General features: G+C 40.1%; 1 protein-coding gene and 1 long non-coding RNA gene across 2 annotated transcripts; one reads left to right on the top strand and one right to left on the bottom strand.

Annotated features, from left to right (window-relative positions):
- Positions 1 to 521: 521 nt before the first annotated feature.
- On the top strand, positions 522 to 3,508 carry LOC109897752 (uncharacterized). Its single transcript, XR_002256268.2, has 4 exons — positions 522 to 752; positions 2,418 to 2,499; positions 2,742 to 2,833; positions 3,193 to 3,508. It is a non-coding gene; the product is annotated as an uncharacterized LOC109897752 (long non-coding RNA).
- Positions 3,509 to 8,868: 5,360 nt separating this feature from the next.
- On the bottom strand, positions 8,869 to 12,616 carry LOC109897732 (proteasome subunit alpha type-1). Its single transcript, XM_020492274.2, has 10 exons — positions 12,536 to 12,616; positions 11,513 to 11,557; positions 11,252 to 11,353; positions 10,764 to 10,867; positions 10,567 to 10,655; positions 10,320 to 10,390; positions 10,043 to 10,172; positions 9,757 to 9,836; positions 9,434 to 9,538; positions 8,869 to 9,151 (listed from the first exon to the last, which is right to left on the bottom strand). The coding sequence occupies exons 1-10, from the start codon at positions 12,536 to 12,538 to the stop codon at positions 9,092 to 9,094; spliced, it is 789 nt and encodes a 262-aa protein (XP_020347863.1). The 5' UTR covers positions 12,539 to 12,616; the 3' UTR covers positions 8,869 to 9,091.
- Between the last annotated feature and the right edge of the window lie 9,464 nt (positions 12,617 to 22,080).

The raw sequence follows: 22,080 nt of genomic DNA on the forward strand, positions 1-22,080 counted from the left end.
TATCAGCTATGTTTTGTAAAAAGGCATTAAACGAGTCTGTATGAACTGTTTTGCTGCCAGACAAGGCTCTGCTGATAGCCAGGTGTAGCAGTGGTAAGGATTCACTCCATGGTGCTGACAAGAAAGCTCTGCTGTTGGGACAGCTTTATATAGGCCCTAATAGTTTGTGTGCACCGCTTGACGCCGTTATTGTGCAATTAATGCGTTGTCGTTATTGTCCAATTAATGCATTGTTTAGTGGCTTTGCTGGCATGCATCTAAAAACGTTTTTGCCCACCAAGAATTGCATGCTAAAATCTCCACTGATCTAATCTATCACAAAGAGTCAGTAATTATAGCAGGTATAAAGAGTTTTAAAAACGACTTTACCATATTTGGCTATTTCTTACAAAGGGGATGCAGTGCCATCAATGCCTTTCTATGTATTTAGTCGAAATAAATGAAGGTTCTCTGGCGCCATCTTCTGGAGAGGTACATCCACTACAACAAATGTTACACTTCCGTTTTTTAGCGAACAAGAAAGCGTACACAAATTAATGATGCTGAGGAGACACGCATCATCTATATGACCCTCTTGTGTTTTCACTTGTAGTTTAAAAAAATATATTTCTCTGCAAAAGCAACCTTGCGGATGTAACAATGTCGATGTCAACATTTCAAAACGTTACGCTCGTATCTTGCCGGGTGTTCTGCGTTCTTCTGGTTTCTGAAAATGCTTCTAGGCGGAGGGAAGAAGGGTGCACAGACCGAGGGTAAGTTTTACGCTCTAAAAATGATACATGTCTTTATTATTCTAGCTAACTGTTATAGGTTCGAGCGTAGGCTTACCTTTTACTTGCATTTACTTTTTTGATGCATGCATCGTCGTTTATCTTTGAAATGACCAGCTACATCCATATAGGGTGGTATCACAACCGACGTATCTTTTTTAGTTCAAATAACATTGACTACGCTTCAACCATGAATGTAGGTCTATGGGCCTGAGTCAAAGGTATTGCACTAAATAGGGAATAGGGCAGTAGCGGTGCAGTGGCAGAATACATTCAACCATACCTTTATTTCAATACAAAACCGGAGAGCAACATCTGTCTGCTTGAGTCCACAAAGCATATTGCATATAACAAACAGTTACATGATTTGCAGCATGGTCAATCAAGTTAATGTTTCGACATTTTCAGACTACTAAACAACTGTTGATTTAGAACACTGCAGAGTTAGCAGTCCAGTATCTCTACTCCTACTACAATTTTAATTACACTTCAGTCCTTTCTCTTCTCACCACCTCCGGATAGGAGACATGCTGGACAGCCCTTATGCTTGCCACCTCTGTCTCCTTCCCCTTAACAGGGTACTTCAGAAATGTGGGGCATAAAGTGGCTGCTCCAGTGTAGCCCTCGTATTAGATCACAGTGTCGGGTTTATCTACCTCCTTTGCGTTGCAGGTTCAGGACGCTTTCCTCCCGTGGTGCACAGGCAGATGGTTCCGGACAGTCAGGGCCAGAGGGCTGCTGGGTCCACCAGGGCACACAACACCGAGGCCAGGGCTAAGGGTGGTGGTGGCACAGGGGTAGGGACTGGGAGCAAGTCCAACCTGGCAGGGCAGATCATCCTCATGTATGGTTTTGGGATCCTCCTTTAACTCCTCTACCTCCTGTTTAAGGTGCGATGTTGTGGGGTTGGTATAGGGTACACAACACAACATGCAATAGTCATGGGCATTTGAAAGAGAGTCTGTGTCTCTCACATGTTAGCAGTTTAAATGTCAAATGGGGCTGAAGGCAAAAGTTTGCATTTGAAAATGAATTGAAGACTCATCTTGAATCGGGTACCTGCAGTTTTGGACTCTCTCTACTGCATCTGCTGTTTCTAACTCTGAATGATCGGCTATGAAAAGCCAACTGACATTTACTTCTGAGGTGCTGATCCGTTGCACCCTCTACAACCACTGTGATTATTATTATTTGACCATGCTGGTCATCTATGAACGTTTGAACATCTTGGTCATGTTCTGTTATAATCTCCACTCGGCACAGCCAGAAGAGAACTGGCCACCCCTCATAGCCTGGTTCCTCTAGGTTTCTTCCTAGGTTCTGGCCTTTCGAGGGAGTTTTTCCTAGCCACCGTGCTTCTACATCTGCATTGCTTGCTGTTTGGTGTTTTAGGTTGAGTTTCTGTACAGCACTTTGTGACATCGGCTGATGTAAAAAAAAAAGGGCTTTATAAATCAATTTGATTGATTGATTGATACTTGTGCCCATCCAAACATATACGCACATACTAGGAGGAGGACACGCATGCACACAAACTCCATTGTGTCCTATTCTCACAGAAACTATTTGTTTATGATCGGCGTGTTGTATGTTCAAAAGACACATTATAGCACGGTTTAAATCATATTCCTATTGTGTTTTCAACAGATAACATCAAAGGTGAAGAGCGCCGTACCTGTCGAGCCCAGATTTCCCTCGGTGAGAGGAGAGAACCGAAATAAAAAGATCAGTGAGTTACTGTGTTTGTATTCCGTAATCTAATCTCACGATTCTTAGATCATTCCCCATCAAGAAGATTGATAATTATATAGAAAGAAACAGCAACAGTTTATAGTGCTACTTTTTAAATAGTTAATTTCAAAAACATGAAATCTAAATAGTTCTGGTTCAATTCAGACAATGCCAGCCTGGAAAGTACAGTATTTACCCACCCTTGCACTCTCCTTATTCTCTCTCTCTTCTTCTCTGTAGCTGATTGTGAGCTGACTCAGCTGCAGGATAAGCTGAGGGAGACAGAGATGGTAATGGAGAGGATTGTCTAAAGCCAGCTGCAGCTCTAAAAGGTTTGTTGTTTACCTGCCGTTCTCCTCCAAACTCTCTCATTTATTCTCCCTTCAGTCTTTCTCTCATTCATACACCTTTGCGTACGAAAGAACAAACAGTATATTCAAATTGTAACTTGAAAAAAAAAACAGTTATCTGGGTCATTCCTTTCCCACCTCGCATGGTTTTTCATGGCAAAAATATTTGATTGAAAAAAAATGGGGGAATTTAATTGAATACAATCTGGATTGAACAATGTATTTACTTTACTATTACTGTCGTTGTACTTTCAGCTGTAATTGCAACTCCCATTGATTGACTGGTGAATCCTAATGGTAAGACCCTGACCTGTGGCTGTGATGTGCTGCTCTCTCTGCAGGGTGACAGGGGGGAGTGCCGACCAAGAGGAGAGACTGCTTTTCCAGCTGAGAGAGATCACACGGGTGATGCAGGAGGGCCGCCAGGCGGAGGGGGTCACCCCACCAGAGATATTGGCACTTTTTATTGCTTATATGGCATCATTAAAGACTTGTCTGAATATGTCATCCACACTCAACAATATGGGAACTCACTCTACATACTTAGATGAAGTTGTGTGGAAAAAGGAATGGGGTGGTGAAATAATTTTCTGTCATGGACAAAGGATCTCAAAGGGTGTGATGATATTAATTAACAAACATTTTGATCTGAATGTGCAAATAGTCAGGAATGATTCGCAAGGAAGGTGGATCCTTTTGAATATGAAAGTGGACGAAAAAGAGATTTGACTCATTAATCTATATGGTCCAAATCAGGATGATCCACAATTCTTCGAAAACATTTATACCAATTTATTGAACTTACAGGCAACAAATAATCGAATCATTATGGTAGGAGACTATAACACTGTGTTAAGTACCTCAATGGACCGTAAAGGTAATCACTCTACAAACAATCATCACCGTGCCCTTAAGGAAATCACAAATATTATGGACACATTAGAAATAGTGGATATTTGGAGACTAAAAAATCCCGACCTAGTGAGATATACATGGAGGAGACTTAATCAAGCTAGTCGTCTTGACTTTCTTGTCTCTTTCGCTCTTGCATCAAAGGTTAAAAAAGTTTTAATAGGAGACAGAATGCAATCGGATCATCATCTAATTGGCCTTCACATAACTCTTATAGATTTTCCACGTGGACGGGGATATTGGAAATTTAATCAGATACAAGACTAACAAGGGACATCCATGAACTAATGGTACAGGTAGATAGCAATAAAAGCGATACTACAGAGATACAAAATAAGTTAGAGGAAAAACAAAAAGAACTGGAGGAACTTATTGAAGAATGATCTAATGTAATCTATTACAAAAATAAAGCATACTGGATGGAATATGGAGAAAAATGCACAATATTCTTCCTGAATCTCCAATACAGGAACGCTAACAAAAATAATTTGCAGAAACTCGTTACAGAAGACGGAGTCATCTATGACTCTCTGAATGATATTTTAAAAGAGGAAGCTAATTATTTTAGGCAGATGTTCTCTTTTCCGTCGCATCCTTTCCACTGAATGAAGATTATGGTAAGGAATTATTTCCAAATAATATAAAAACCCCAGGGCTTGATGGCATACCGGTAGACGTATGTTTTAACTACTATAGAAATTGTAGTGTATCACGTACTCAGCAGTAAGGTCTGATTTCTCTATTATTAAAACAAGACCCAGATGGTAAATATAAAGACCCAGTCTATCTAAAAAAAACTGGAGGCCCCTTAAACTTCAATGTTGTGATGCAAAAATACTAGCAAAACGCATAGCTCTCAAAATTAAAATGGTTTTACCAGGTATTGTTCATCCTGATCAGACAGATTTTCTACATGGACGATACATTGGAAATAATATATGAGAACTACTAGAAATAATAGAACATCATGAAACATATAAGAAGCCAGGAATGGTATTTGTAGCGGATTTTGAAAAGGCATTTGATTAATTAAGTAAGACTGGATTTTATTTATAAATGCCTGGATTTTTTCAATTTCGGTAATTCTCTTCTAAAATGGGTAACAATAATGTATAGCAATGCCAGGTGTAAAATAGTAAATAACGGCTACTTCTCAGAGTTTTAAATTGTCAAGAGGAGTTTAACAAGGGTGTCCGCTGTCATCATTGAAATGCTAGCTATTAAAATCAATAACAATAATAACCAATAACAACATTAGAAGATTAGAAATCCAAGGATTAAAAACAAAGGTGTCCATGTATGCCGATGACTCAAGTTTTATGTTAAGTCCGCAAGCTAGATCTCTGCAATGTCTCATTAAAGATCTAGATAACTTTTCTGGACTCAAACCTAATTATGATAAGTGTACAATACTACGTATTGGATCCTTAAAAAATACAACTTTTACATTACCCATTATAAAATGAGATGATGGTGAAGTAGACATACTCGTTATTCATATCACAAAAAAATATAAATAAGCTCTCCACAATGAATTTCAATGGAAAACTTGTAAAAATAGACAAGATCCTGCAACCATGGAGAGGTAAATACCTGTCTATTTATCGAGAAATTGCCCTGATTAACTCCTTAGTTATATCTCAGTTTACTCACTTACTTATGGTGCTGCCTACTCCGGATGATTCGTTTTTCAAATCATATGAGCAAAAATATTTCAATTTATCTGGGACGCTAAACCAGACAAAATACAACGTGCCTATCTATATAATTAATATGAATTGGATGGGTTGAGATGATTAAAAATAAAAGCACTAAACCTCTCTCTAAAAGCTTCCCTCATTCAAAAGTTTCATTTGAACCCTAAATGGTTCTCAAGTAGATTACTAAGAGAAGCTATTCCATTGTTTAAAAATGGCCTTTTTGCCTTTGTGCAGATTGCCATGTCTCATTTTCGATTAATTAAAAATTATACTTTTTTCAAAGTATCTCTCTTTTTCAATCAAGCATTGCAGAGCTGGCTACAATTTCATCCCTCTGAAAAGATAGAACAAATATTACAACAAATATTATGGCTGAACTCAAATGTGCTGGTTGATAAAATACCTGTATTTATGGGAAAGATGTTTGAAAATTGTATTTTGTTCTTAAATAATATTGTAAATTGGAATGATGGAGTTATGTCCTTCATGGAGTTATCAAAATTGTACTGAAAGGTCTGCTCAATCCAAGAGTACAACCAATTGATTATGGCATTGCTCCAAAAGTGGAGGAGGCGTGTGGCAGCGGGAGGAGGTATAGAACTGGTCTGTCTGCCCAATATAAAGGATCAAAACTGGCAGAGGAATAAAAATAGCATAAATAGGAAAGTTTCATTTGAGGACCAGGATGTTGACAACTGTGCCATACAGATTGCAAAATAGTTTCCGATTCCATGGTACAGGGTTTATGAGTTGATATATAAAACAACGCAAGATTCAAGACTTCGTGCTTTTCAGCTAAAATTATTATATAGAAATCTTGCCACCAACAAAATTTTGAATATTTGGGGCATAAAATCATCGAAGCTCTGCAGATTTTGTTGTGAGGGTACAGAATCAATAGACCATTTATTTTGGTATTGCCCTCAGGTAACCTGTTTCTGGTCTCAGGTTTAGGAATGGCTGAAAATGCATAGCATTGATCTAAAATTGACCCAAGAAATTGTACTGTTAGGACATCTGGAGAGACCGGGTCAGTCAATTACTAATACTCTTAGTAAAAGTATTTATCTTCAACTCGCAATCTGTAAATTCTATTCGATTAGATAGATTGAAATTGTACGTTAAACATCACAGCGTAGTTGAAAGATATGTGTTGCGTAGAAACCCGAAGTGGGTGGCCAGCAGAGAGAGATGGGATGGGCTGAAGGTTGGTAATGTGGAATTGGAGACAAGTGGGAGTGGAGTTGCTGTGTGAGAGATTTTTTTAAAAGTACAAATAAAACTTAATAAAAAGTACACCAAGTGGCAGTGTTTTTACAACTAATGCCGGTTTGCCTGAGGCTGATGCCGTGCAGGTGTTTGTACACATGCATATACACTCTAATGGTTGAGGGACAGCTATTGGGGAACTGTGGGGGGGTCTTGGAAGGTTCGGGTTCACATTTTTTGACCCGGTGGTAGATTGGTCAATATGCCCTTGAGCAGGGCATTGACCCTGGATGCTTCTGTGTGTTGCTCTGAATGGGAATCTGTTGGATGACTGGTATGATGTAGTTATTGAGCAGCTTCACTGCAAGTATATTGTATGTTTCAAATATTCAATAAATAATAAAAAATAATTTAACAATATGGAGGTATACCAGATTTGGTGTAACATACAGTAGGGTTTAGTGCTTCTGATGAGGACTGGACATTATGTGCTCGAATTACAAAGTGACTGACGATGAATGGAAATGGAAACTTTATTAGGTAGTGTATATATATCCATGGTTGAATTAGGTTTCCCAGAAGATCCCCATCCATGCTGGGAAGAGCCCTTCTGTGGATGCGACCATTCCCAGGCGACCAGCACTGAGGAGCAGCCAGACGACCAACGAGAGTGGGGCTGACCAGGAGGAGGGTGGGGCTGAGGATGATGAAGGTGGAGCTGAGGCAGGGTCTGATTTGAATACTGATGAGGGAGCTGCTGATTTATCCACTGGGAATGAGGAAGGTGGGGCTAAGTGTGATGTGTGTGGGACTGAGGTAGAGAAAGAAGGAATGGACCGGGAGGAGGGTGGGGCCAATGACAAACTGGGTGTGGCTGATAATGAGATGGGCGTTGCAGAGGAGCAAGGGGAGTAGCTTGAGTACACACTAAAGATGTCCATGATTTTGGAGTGAGAGGAAAAGGATAGTGTCAACGGAAACATCATCTGGCCGTTCTTAGATGGAACAAGAAGCAGAAGAAATAACCACAAGGAAACACTATTGATTGACTTCCCTAAATTCATTTCAATATTTGGGAGAGATGAGTGCGACCTACAAACAAGTCTGATTACGTCTGTCAATAAACATTTCTTTCTCGCCTCGAAAAGCTTCAATACTGGATGGACCCCTGCATGAAGGCTGGCAGTTATCCAGTCTGTAACAGAGTAGAGGAGTAAAAAGCTCCACCTGAGAAAGATGGTATCCCTTCTTCTCTTGCTAAGTGACAGTCTGAAGCAGAACTCATACAGTACCCACAGTATTGTACCAGTGCCTGGTTAAGGATTCCCCCATTGAATAATAGCTTACAGTAAACTGACTGATTGGGATTGTATTGTGCTCCTACACATCCGGACTTAAGAACTCATTAGAATCAATGTGAAATTTATCTAGAACTTCCGAGACCTTGGCTCTGACATTTGTCAAAAATGAGTCACATAATTGATCTTTAGCTTGTTCTACAAAAAACTACAACATTCTTTCTGCATAAACCCATCTGGCGCTATAAGGTTATCTGCAGTCCAATCACAAGCCTGAACAAAGAGACGTGTTCTGATTGGTCTGCCATCGCCCTCTAAGTATGGTCTATGCTAGCCAGAAATAATGGCACACAAGCAAAAAAAGTCAGAAATCTTACAAGTAAATCGTGATAAGTCAGAACCTATGATCAGACTAATAACTATAGTTACATTTATGTATTCAAATAGCTAGTTGTGACTGAACATATCTGCAATTGCAACTTCTACATTTTTTTTTATACTAATGTCTCAGGATTTTGATGCTCTGCACTCTAGTTTCCTTTTAAGGTGAGGACAAATGTGTAATGAAAGGATTCACCATAAAACACTTGGTCTGGGATGTGAAAACTTTGATTATCACTATGTCAGAACTATGCTTTGCGTAGACAGAACCTTAGTAGAAATGATAATTGGTGACCTTGGGATTAAGACTTTTTTCCTGCTTACTTAATGGCTATAATGCAACACTGGACCATTATTTATGAAAAACTCACTTTTATACACAATTGATTAACCTGTATGCCAATGTTATAAAAAGTAGTCACCGCTGTGGAAGATCTCCTGGTTTGACAACCAACAACCTTAAAATAAAAAAATATGTCTCAACTATGTGTCAAACAAAAAACACAATGGCACCAAATGAGAAAAAAGGTTTTATTTATAGAATTGAACATTCTACCAATAGAAAAGCAACAACCAATGTTATTAGCAGAAAGCATACAATTCACTTGTTTTCAATAAGTGGCATATTGCCACAGTACAGATTTCCCCATTGCAGTTCAGTGAGTGGTGCCCTGTTGGATTTGGTTTCTGGCCACCGCAGTGTGACAAGAAGTGTGTAATCATTCTGCGTCCTCCAAGTCTCAGATATCCATTGGCTCATCAGGTTTGTCAGCTGCAGGCTCATCTGCAGCCTGGACAACCTAAAGGACAGACAGAAGGAGAGGTTAGCAGTGGCCCACATCTTGATTGGCTACCGTTCAACGATAATGTGACAATTCCAACACTTGATGTGTTCAAACAATTTTGTGACATCATGTTTGTTAACCACTCTCTAATATATTTAAATATACAAATATCTTAGAGGGCGCATTATACTACCCTGGATTCCAAATGAATTGTTCTGTTTCAGTGTGGTTCAAGACTAGCATTAATCCAACCACTTTCCTCAATACATCCATTGTTAGCTCCAAGCCGACTCCTACCTTTCTCTGTGGCCTCTCCTCTAGACCCACGAGGAAAGGAGCCACGTCATCATCGTCGTAGATGGTGAACTCCATGTCTTTCCCCACAATGCCGATGGAGACATTCTGAAAGGCAGGGAGAGCTACTCAGTAAAGGCCTGGGTTGTGTTCATTAGGCACCAAACAGAAGAAAACCGACAAACAGGGAGGAACTAACTTGACTAAGAAAAACTCATTTTATCATAAATGTAGCAAAACATGTTCTGTTACATGACCTAATGAACACAGCCCTGTTCAGTAGGGAAGGAGTGGTAAGACCAGTTGGTTGAGCCATAGCAGCTTACCTTAGTCGTGAGGTCCTGTTCAGCAGGGAGTGTTTCTCTGAGCCCAAGCAGACCATGCCTGACCAGCTCATTCAGATTACCTAAATACAGACAATGCAATGGACAAAGGGATAAATGCAAAGAGCATGTGCTGAAATGTGTGAGACAGGTGCTACAGTTAACAAGCATCAAACGGTATTTACTTTATAGTAAGTGTCTGAGTAGACATGCATTTGTGCCCTCAGTTATGTATTTGTGTTAGTACTTGTGAGAACTACAAATACAGTGTGTGTGTGCATGCTCTCACAGTCCAGGAAGGTGTTCATGTGTCTCTCTAGGTATGTGCGGGCAGACTGGGAGCGGGCTCCGATGGACATGGCTTTGCAGTCGAAGTAGTTTGCAGAGGGGCACGTCTGGAAGATATGAGGTCCCATGTCCTACAAGAAGAAACCATAAGGAGAGAATGACAGATGCTCCACATTACTAATTAATGTTGCTTTAAGAATCACATACTACTTCTAGAGTATTACACCCCTTCATCAGCAGACCTAATTTCCATTAAAAAGATGACAAAGAGAACTCACGTCGTAGCCAGCGATAAGCAGTCCCACACCATAGGGTCTTCTTCCATATCTCTGTGTGGGGATTTGGGTTTCTGAGGGACAGGTCAAGGGTTACATTGTTAACAGTCTAGAGGACAGCACGCCAATTCCCAAACCAGACCGCTTAACTCATGAAAAGCCCAAAGTGTGCATTTTGACATTGAAACATTGATTGGAGTGCCGGTGCAGGCTTCTAGAGGTGAATATGTGAAAACATGACAAAGGATACTGCTTCCAATGAGAGTGACGAGGCGCGACACTGGGAGAGGCCTGTCAAACACAAACCTGGAGTCCAGGCATTCCTGCCTCATGAAGTTACTGTCGAGGAAGACGGAAGGGGAAATCTTGACACAGATTACAGTGGATACACTTTGCATACGAAGTCATGGTATTCCTACAACTAGACACGAGATGTGTGTGTTGTACCAGAGGAGCCTGGCATCTGCAGTCAGCCCGGCAATAGAGATGCCAATGTGTTCATCAACATGGAGGATCTTCTTCTGGTGAGCAGCCAGCTCAGACTGGGCTCTCTGTGGATAAACCCGAACACAGTCTCAGTCAACAGCCCATTGATAGTCACTGCAAGTGTGAAAGAGTAAGGTTCTACATGTACATTTTTATTTCATCTTAACTGGCCTGGCATACCGGAAACATAACTTTTACTGAGGGCGAGACGCTCTTATTCATTTAATAAATTAAACCTGGGCATAGGAGCACCGTCTACTCAGCACAAAATTGCTCTCTGGTTCTATTTTCTAGATTGCAAAGTGTGGCTCATGTCCGCGTCCAGTGTAGCAGGTAAAAAAAAATAAAACATACTGTTTTCCTGAAGTCTCAGTGTAGCTCCTATGTAACTCTTGACAAAATAAAGCTGTCACAGTGTAGAATATAACTGGGATGTTACTGGGAAATACCTTGAGAGCAACCAGGACTGCATGGGTTCCGGACTTGAGCCCCACTGTTGCCGAACCTTGTTTCACCGCCTCCATGGCGTATTCGATCTGGTGAATGCGCCCCTGAAACAAGTGCATTGATAATGTTACCTTATTTGGGAGACACTGCAGGTAATCTCATTCCCCAAACATTTAGAATAATTTTGATGTCCGTTGAGTTATGTTAATGCTGTAGTGAGTACCTTGTATGGTCACTTTCTCATAAGGCAACTTGGCCCTTACCTGAGGACTCCATACTGTGACGTCATTATCGTACTGGTTACGGAACTACAGAGAGAAAAAAAGGTAGCTGTGTCAATGTTTTCACGGTATATTGGTCAAGAAATACACATTACATGTTTTACTTACGTAGTTATCTTGCATTGCGATGAGTTACCTACCAAAAAGCAACTCGACACAAATCGTGTTTGCCACCCTAGACTAAGGTATTGTATTGCTATAAATAAATTATAACGCAAGCTAGGAAGCAACCGACCTTGTGGCTTTGTTTACAGTCACCTGGCAGGGGGTGCACCCACAGAATTAGTTAGTAGAATATGAGCTCTATGGGTGCACCTCTGACGTCAAACACGTTTGAAACTTTTAGAGGTAGGTATGACAACTAGCTAAATTTGTTCCAAGCAGCTGGTTGCAAGCATTTGGAAGACAGCACCGCGAACAACCATGCAATTTCAATCAGCCTTTGACTGCATAGGTAAGGACGGTTGACTGCAAAGACCAATGGCATTCGGCAAAGTTTGGGTAACTTTTATGGCAGTTAAAAAACGAAAGTGAAACAAGCAACATTACACTGGCTAACGATAGCTAGCTAACGTAGCATGCTAGTTAGCTACCTAGCTGTGTTAGGTAGCTAACTAGCCACCTAAAGTTAGCTAACTAACTTAGTTACGTGACTATGTAACTAACTGCTAGCTAGGCTAGTACTTTTTATTTATTTCATCTTATTGAGATAGTTTGCTAACAATCTAGCTCGTGCATAATCATAAACTTCCAGATGCTTGCTGTTTTGTGCTTACTCACAGTGCACTCGTTTCCTCTGTTGTGCTCATAGACTAGTGCTAAGCTAGTCTGGCTAACGTACATTTAATATCCTTTCAATCAGTGATAGCTAGCTAGCTGCTCTAGCTGGGATCCTTAATTATCGAACACTTTTGCCATTCAATGTATGCGATTAATTGTATTACTTATTAAGTAACATTCGCGCTTAGAAACGTAAAACAAAATGCATGCTTTATTCATTCTTACCATCTCTGCTGTTGCTTGGTGAACTGTGACTCTGTATTGATTTATTTCCCTAGATCTGTGACGTAAGGCAAAGCAGTAGATCTCAGAAATCCATTCAGTAGATTAAAATTCGAAATGCAATCCAGTGGTGTAATGCGCATAAATAGTACTTTAAAGTATTTTTACTTATTTATTTTTTTAGGGGTATCTCTACTTTACTATTTATAATTTTGGCAACTTTTACTTTTACTCCACTACATTCCTAAAGAAAAGAATGTCCTTTTTACTCGATACATTTTCCCTGACACCCAAAAGTACTCGTTACATTTTGAATGGTTAGCAGGACAGGAAATTGTCAAATTCACGCACATAAAAAGATAATCCCTGGTCATCCCTACTGCATCTGATCTGGCGGACTCACTAAATACAAATGTCTGAGTGTTGGAGTGTGCCTACGGGATCAATATCATGCCAAGTGTATTGTGAACACACTATAGGATCAATATCATGCCAAGTGTATTGTGAACACACTATAGGATCAATATCATGCCAAGTGTATTGTGAACACACTATGGGATCAATATCATGCCAAGTGTATTGTGAACACACTATGGGATCAATATCATGCCAAGTGTATTGTGAACACACTATGGGATCAATATCATGCCAAGTGTATTGTGAACACACTATGGGATCAACATCATGCCAAGTGTATTGTGAACACACTATAGGATCAATATCATGCCAAGTGTATTGTGAACACACTATAGGATCAATATCATGCCAAGTGTATTGTGAACACACTATGGGATCAACATCATGCCAAGTGTATTGTGAACACACTATAGGATCAATATCATGCCAAGTGTATTGTGAACACACTATAGGATCAATATCATGCCAAGTGTATTGTGAACACACTATGGGATCAACATCATGCCAAGTGTATTGTGAACACACTATAGGATCAATATCATGCCAAGTGTATTGTGAACACACTATAGGATCAATATCATGCCAAGTGTATTGTGAACACACTATTGGATCAATATCATGCCAAGTGTATTGTGAACACACTATAGGATCAATATCATGCCAAGTGTATTGTGAACACACTATGGGATCAATATCATGCCAAGTGTATTGTGAACACACTATGGGATCAATATCATGCCAAGTGTATTGTGAACACACTATGGGATCAATATCATGCCAAGTGTATTGTGAACACACTATAGGATCAATATCATGCCAAGTGTATTGTGAACACACTATAGGATCAATATCATGCCAAGTGTATTGTGAACACACTATGGGATCAATATCATGCCAAGTGTATTGTGAACACACTATGGGATCAATATCATGCCAAGTGTATTGTGAACACACTATGGGATCAACATCATGCCAAGTGTATTGTGAACACACTATGGGATCAATATCATGCCAAGTGTATTGTGAACACACTATAGGATCAATATCATGCCAAGTGTATTGTGAACACACTATAGGATCAATATCATGCCAAGTGTATTGTGAACACACTATAGGATCAATATCATGCCAAGTGTATTGTGAACACACTATGGGATCAACATCATGCCAAGTGTATTGTGAACACACTATAGGATCAATATCATGCCAAGTGTATTGTGAACACACTATAGGATCAATATCATGCCAAGTGTATTGTGAACACACTATAGGATCAATATCATGCCAAGTGTATTGTGAACACACTATAGGATCAATATCATGCCAAGTGTATTGTGAACACACTATGGGATCAATATCATGCCAAGTGTATTGTGAACACACTATGGGATCAATATCATGCCAAGTGTATTGTGAACACACTATAGGATCAATATCATGCCAAGTGTATTGTGAACACACTATAGGATCAATATCATGCCAAGTGTATTGTGAACACACTATGGGATCAATATCATGCCAAGTGTATTGTGAACACACTATGGGATCAATATCATGCCAAGTGTATTGTGAACACACTATGGGATCAACATCATGCCAAGTGTATTGTAAACACACTATAGGATCAATATCATGCCAAGTGTATTGTGAACACACGATGGGATCAACATCATGCCAAGTGTATTGTGAACACACTATGGGATCAATATCATGCCAAGTGTATTGTGAACACACTATAGGATCAATATCATGCCAAGTGTATTGTGAACACACTATGGGATCAACATCATGCCAAGTGTATTGTGAACACACTATGGGATCAATATCATGCCAAGTGTATTGTGAACACACTATAGGATCAATATCATGCCAAGTGTATTGTGAACACACTATAGGATCAATATCATGCCAAGTGTATTGTGAACACACTATAGGATCAATATCATGCCAAGTGTATTGTGAACACACTATGGGATCAACATCATGCCAAGTGTATTGTGAACACACTATAGGATCAACATCATGCCAAGTGTATTGTGAACACACTATAGGATCAATATCATGCCAAGTGTATTGTGTGTAATGATCTGTACAAATAAGTACCAATCCACAAATGTAAATCACTTGTTTTCATTTGGCATGATATTGATCCCATATGTGCCCCCTGCTATCCGTAAATAAAAAAAGAAAGAAAATTGTGCCCTCTGTTAAAAAAATATATAATATATTTATAGTTTTACTTTTAATACTTAATTATATTTTAGCAATTACATTTACTTTTGAAACTTAAGTATATTTCAAACCAAATTATTTTTTACTTTTACTCAAGTAGGATTCTACTGGGTGACTTTCACTTTTACTTGAGTCATTTTCTATTAAGACATCTTTACTTTTACTAAAGTATGGCAATTGGGTATTTTACCACTGATGTAATCAAAGATTGAAAACGTTAGTAATTTTTACTTGACCAAAGACTTGCAATTTTACTGTTTAATTTAAATGATTCCTGTCAATTGTGAAATTAATTTCGATTTTGATTGTTAAAATCCATTCCAGAATGTATGTGTATGGTTCTCAGAACGTTGCAATAACTGGAATGACATATACTTGCAGTAATAAAAGGAAACAACATTTTGTTTTAACATGTATTTTTCGGCAATGAAGTACATAATTGCAGTGTGCCTAGATGAGCACTGGATGGCAGCAGTAAATTGGAAGTTTTACATCACAGGCTACAGTAAACTGATACTGTGTGTGTGTGTGTGTGTGTTTCCACTTTTTTTTTTCTTTGACTTGTTGGCTTTGACAGTTATTTTGTTCAATAGGATTCATTACGCTATACATTGTCTTTCTTATTTGATGAAGTATACAGTACTACAATCTCTGTATAGGGGCATAGGTCATAGGTCAGGTAGTCATGTTTTTCTTCTATCTGCAGGGTTGCTATTTCAAGTCAGGACATGTCTGCAAGAAATGCTTTGTATTTCATTTTCAATGTACACAATTCCTTTGAATGGGGTTTTATCACCAAGTCCTGCCGAATCAGTCAGAGCTACAACAAATTGAACCCAAATTAAACCTGGATATTTTGCATTCTGAATAGACAAAATTACTCTTGAAGGAAAAATAACTAGACCAAAATCAACTTGCATCACTCCAATCAAAGCAGGGAGAGGCCAAACAACAGTATAGGCTACTTTTGATTCACAATGTGCAAAAAGAGCATCATGGTCACAACACATGATCTGTAAGCCTGTCATAACAGCAGTGAACACAGCTGAGTGTAGTATACAACATGAACAGGCTCATGGATGCAGGGTTCATTTATGCTGCAGTAGTTTATGTGTCGGGGGGCTAGGGTCAGTCTGTTATATCTGGAGTACTTCTCCTGTCTTATCCGGTGTCCTGTGTGAATTTAAGTATGCTCTCTCTAATTCTCTCTTTCTCTCTCGGAGGACCTGAGCCCTAGGACTATGCCTCAGGACTACCTGGCATGATGACTCCTTGCTGTCCCTAGTCCACCTGGCCGTGCTGCTGCTCCAGTTTCAACTGTTCTGCCTGCGGCTATGGAACCCTGACCTGTTCACCGGACCTGCTACATGTCCCAGACCTGCTGTTTTCAACTCTCTAGAGACAGCAGGAGCGGTAGATACTCTTAATGATCGGCTATGAAAAGTCAACTGACATTTACTCCTGAGGTGCTGACTTGCTGCACCCTCGACAACTACTGTGATTATTATTATTTGACCATGCTGGTCATTTATGAACATTTGAACATCTTGGCCATGTTCTGTTATAATCTCCACCCGGCACAGCCAGAAGAGGACTGGCCACCCCTCATAGCCTGGTTCCTCTCTAGGTTTCTTCCTAGGTTTTGGCCTTTCTAGGGAGTTTTTCCTAGCCACCGTGCTTCTACACCTGCATTGCTTGCTGTTTGGTGTTTTAGGCTGGGTTTCTGTACAGCACTTTGAGATATCAGCTGATGTAAGAAAGGCTTTATAAATACATTTTATTTTATTTATTTTATCCCTCTTTGAATCCTTCTCTCCCCACTCTCCACCTCTCTCCGCCCACCCTGTCTTTTTTTATTTGGGTTGAAACGGCTGGACACTGAGAGCCTAGACTCTGTTAATGATATCTGATGTACCCTTGATCCGGAGGGAGATTAATTAAAGGAGCTGTGCTGACGAGCCCTCCTCCCCTGCCAAGGCAGATGCAGTGGTGGCCATTACATCAGCGTGCCTCCTTTGTGATTGAGCTTCTAGGAGCTGTGCTGAGCTCAGCATATTTCGCTAGGGCTTCATTTAACTCTGCCAAATGGCCCCCTTTTAATTTTTCAAATGGAAGAGTGGCCTGAGTCACTCTGTGACGGGTCCAAGCCACGCAGCCAGTCCTCACACGCAGGGAAGGAAGAGGAGGAGGGCGGAGGTGTAGCATTATGGATTGGGAAGACGAAAGCAAGGTTGCTCACCCAGACCACGTCTCGGAGAAGAAATACGTCAGTGCATTGTCAACTGTGCTTAGCTATCTCAATCAATGACACAACAGTGTGTGTTATCACAAATCCAGAAAAATTGTCCCTAAAAATGTGCTTGAATATGTTTTTGAAGCGCTTGTGGGGTTCCGGCCCTTTGACCCTCATCAATAAGATCATTGTCATCACAGACAAAGTCAAGCATTTTCATGATTTGGAGTTGTAGTTGGACCTCAGAGGTGCATCATAGTCCTCACAGCGACTCACTGAAGCGAGAGATGATGACATCAGCGTCAGCAGTGAACCTGTACGTGCCTCCAGATATGGATTGCTTGAGTATCCAGAGTGACTAAATGTGTTTACATATGCCCCCATCTCAGACCACTGTTGCTTAAAATAGGCCAGCGATGTGTTTAGCCTGAGAATCAGCTGGACTAATGGGCCGGTCTGCCAAGTATGCATTAAGCTGGCAGGTACCACGGAGCGGGTCAAGGGTCATCAACAGCACACGGAATGAACAGAAAGCCCCCCTCAATAGGTTTTATGAGCATGTATACATATTCATTGACTATTACATTTTCCACAAAATGCCTGGACACGCAGCAGCAGGTGGTGGAGGAGTTGAGACTCATACAGAATCTTGCCATCCATTTCCTTGCGTTTTCTCAAAGAGTTTACACAGCATTTTGGCAGTTAATGGTTGAAAAGGCTTCTTCTGTCTCAAACCAGGAAGAGCACATTGTGGAGCACTTACTAATATCAGAGCCAGGTAGATTGCCTCTTCACTCAGCCTTTGGATCTAACAATAGCTAGCCAATAAGTGGCGAACCTCATGCTGTGTCGCACATTTATACAGCTCAATCCCCTAGACTAGGGAAATGCATGGAGGTCATGCAGCAATGATGGAAGTTGACTGTTTGAATGAAGACACCAGGGTTCAAATGTCCAGCCTCCTAGATATATAGCCCCTCTCCTCTCTCAGCGCTCCTCATTCGTTCTCATGTCTCGTTTTCCATGAGACAAATGCTTCCTCGTTAGAAAAAAATGCCACCTTCTGATGTTTTCTGGGTTCCCCTAAAACATCACTGCTGTAGATAATTTCTAAACATTTTCAATTTCACAATTTCACAAGCCCCATTATACATTTTGTGCTGGGAATCATGGAATCAAGAAAATGTCCATGCACTTTGTGGATTTCGGTACAGATTGTCTTAGTACGGGGGTCAGGAACCTGATGGTCCAGAGCCACATGGAGGCTCTTTAACTGTCCCTTTGTGTCTCAGTGGTGATCTATAATTAGCCATTTGATCTAATCAATACATTGTACAATGCCTGATTTAGATTCATGTATGTAGATAAACAGCCATGTTGGCTCTCCCCTGAATCACCTGGCCTTTGAGGTTCTGACTGACAGCTGTGATGGCTCTTATGTGTGTGGTGTCGGGTTTTGTGGGACATCATGTGTTTTTTGATGTGCTATCGTTCCATGCTGCTCTGATTCTGCTCTGACAGGTGTGACTAGCAGGCTCTAGCCTCTGGGCCTTCAGTGTCCATCCAGCCATTAGAGAGAGGAGGAGTGGGTAGTCCCCGCCTCCTCCCCATTTTGCCTGTCAACCATGTTGTGAGCGTGCGGTCTAATCAGAAATCAACAGGTGGTTTCGTAAGGGGTCCATTGAGGGAGATTCCACGACAGGACTCCATTACATCAAGGGCAGGATGATCTAGGGAGGTATTTTGATGTGTCAGAGTGAATTACTCCAAACAAGTATTTCAAACCCTCAGGTGCTTTTCATGTGTGACAGCGAGGATGTTTATCACAACTGTAATTTCCTGGCAAGGTTACTCATATCACTGGTGAGAGGGGAAGGGGGAGTGTTATCCTTAGATAAAAATAAAGCTTTTGTCATCATTCTCATATCAAATCGTCTTATAGATGTCCCTGCCTATTGTAGCACCTACTTCTTGGTGCTTTCTTCACATAAAGGTTTTTGGCTTTTCAAACAAAATAATCAGACAACAAGCACTGACAGACAAAACACAACTCCCTCAAGTTAATGTAGACACCATCTATTTCTTCATCCTCCTCCGTGGTCAGTGTAGATAGAGAAATCGGTCGATACCAAGTCTGGGAAGCAAGAAGACGTCAAATCATTACTGAACTCAAATTATTTCCCTTGCTCCCCGGCAAATGCTCAAACATGAATTGCATTTGCTCATCCGATACTGTAATTTTGGAATAGCTAATGTGAGAGGTCACTTTTGGAGACGGGAGAGATTCTTGGCTCCACTTCATCTGCTTTATGAGCAGCCTCTTCAATTTTCTCACAAATTTTTCTCTGGAGTTTGACAACAAATCTATGAGCTGGTTTTTCAGCCTGTATGGGTTGGGTATGACATGAGAATCCTCAGGAATGTGTTCTTAGTCAATCTGCTGTGAAGCACAGTATCTTATATTTTCCTCAGACTCACTATAGTGTAACTCATCAACAATATTACTGTGTTATAAATAGGGTTGCAAATCCCAGTTGGAAAACTTTTGAAATCCGCTTGAAATAAGCCGAAAATCCGGCGAATCACTGTTAGTCCGCACCTGTTGTCTACGAAGCATGTGTCAAATGCAACATTTTTATTTGATGCTCAATATGTAGTCTGTCCACGAGAGATTAGCGCACCTCTAATATCATCATCTATCCCGATGAGCATGGTATTTCTCTCTTTAGCCAGTACACAGCATAGTGCACTCATTGAATTGACACCCAATAACTGATTCCAATCACGACCAATGTCTGTTTGACAGGTTTCACATTAATGTTCTATGTACACATTTATAGACCACAGATTATTAAAAAACATGAGCGATTTAGACAACACATTCAAGGAACATTCAAGGTATATGAGGACTTAGGGATTGTTTCATACCCTTCAGACAGACTGAAGAATTCATTCTGACACAGTGGGACCATGTCCCATTGCAGAGGACTGAGCAGGAGAGCAAACCAGGACAGGGATCGTTGTCGATCAATATTATGGGAACAGACCTGGGAAAATACAATCCATGACATTAAAAGCTTAACCATGATCACAAGTATGTTCTTTGCACTTGGGACACTTTTGAATGAACTCATGAATTTACTATAGAACATTTAACAGCCAGAACACTTAGCAAATTAACACTCACATTGCTTCAGATTGAAGCATGTGCAGACTCCTTTTTCACAATATTACATTGTCATCTACAGGTATTTTTGATACCTGTGGTAGATAGTAAAACTTCAGGCCAGAATTCATATAGCACATTCCCACTCTGTGCTTTCAAAGTTGTGTTTGAGTTGCACAGCAGTGTGTCTGTTATGGAGGGAGATGACACTTGATTTCCATAGAGCCGTGCAGAAATCCACTTTCTGCAGTTGATTGAATCTCAGCCTTAATCTGAAAGTGTTCACACCCCTTGACAATTTTCATATTTTATTGTGTTACAGTTTACATTTTAAATGAATTAAATTGTGATTTTGTGTCACTGGCCTGCACACAATACCCCATAATCTCAAAGTGGATTTATGTTTTTAGAAATGTAAATTCATTAAAACTGAAAAGCTGAAACATCTTGAGTCAATAAGTATTCAACCCCTTTATTAATCAAAGCCTAAATAAGTTCAGGAGTAAAACTGTGCTTTAACAAGTCACATAATAAGTTACATGGACTCCCTCTGTGTGCATTAATAGTGTTTAACATGTTTTTTTGAATGACTACCTCATCTCTGCACCCAACATATACAATTAAGATCCCCTAGTCAAGCAGTGAATTTCAAACACAGATTCAACCACAAAGACCAGGGAGGTTTTCCAGTGCCTCGCAAAGAAGGTCCCCTTTTGGTAGATGGGGAAAATGTTTAAAAGCAGACATTGAATATCCCTTTATGTATGGTGAACTTATTAATTACACTTTGAATGGTGTATCAATACACACAGTCACTACAAAGATAAAGGCGTCCTTCCTAACTCAGTTGCCAGAGAGGAAGTAAACCACTCAGGGATTTCACCATGAGGCCAATGGTGACTTTAAAACAGTTACAGTATTTAATGGCTGTGATAGGAGGACTGAGGATGGATCAACAACATTGTAGTTACTCCATAATACTAACCTAATTGACAGAGTGAAAAGAAGGAAGCCTGTACAGAATACAAATATTCCAAAACATACATCCTGTTTGCAACAAGACACTAAAGTAATAGTGCAAAAAATGTGGCAAAGCAATTCACTTCTTGTCCTGAATACAAAGTGTTATGTTTGGGGCAAATCCAATACGACACATTACTTGTCACGCCCTGACCTTAGAGCTTTTTATGTCTCTATTTTGGTTTGGTCAGGGTGTGATTTGGGTGGGCATTCTAAGTTCCTTTTTCTATGTTTTTGTATTTCTTGTTTTGGCCGGGTATGGTTCTGTCACAAACGTGTGTATAGGTGGCAGGGAAGTCAGGCGCAGGAGAATAAACTCGGTAAATGGAGTAATTTAATAAAACAACTCCAAAACCATAAATACAAATTAAACAAATTGGGTACGAGGACCCGTCGCTCACCAAATACAAACAACACGAAACTGAAACAAGAAACAATCTCTGACAAAGACATGATGGGAAACAGAGGGTTAAATACACA

This window comes from Oncorhynchus kisutch, linkage group LG10 (assembly GCF_002021735.2).
Source record: "Oncorhynchus kisutch isolate 150728-3 linkage group LG10, Okis_V2, whole genome shotgun sequence".
NCBI classification, from domain to species: Eukaryota; Metazoa; Chordata; class Actinopteri; order Salmoniformes; family Salmonidae; genus Oncorhynchus; species Oncorhynchus kisutch.

What these genes read in the sequence shown, in the direction of transcription:
- LOC109897732 (XM_020492274.2), bottom strand. An exon ending in TCACAGTATGGAGTCCTCAG is followed by an intron (nt 11,354 to 11,512) that starts GTAAGGGCCAAG and finishes CACTTGTTTCAG; the next exon opens with GGGCGCATTCACCAGATCGA. An exon ending in CAGTCCTGGTTGCTCTCAAG is followed by an intron (nt 10,868 to 11,251) that starts GTATTTCCCAGT and finishes GTTTATCCACAG; the next exon opens with AGAGCCCAGTCTGAGCTGGC.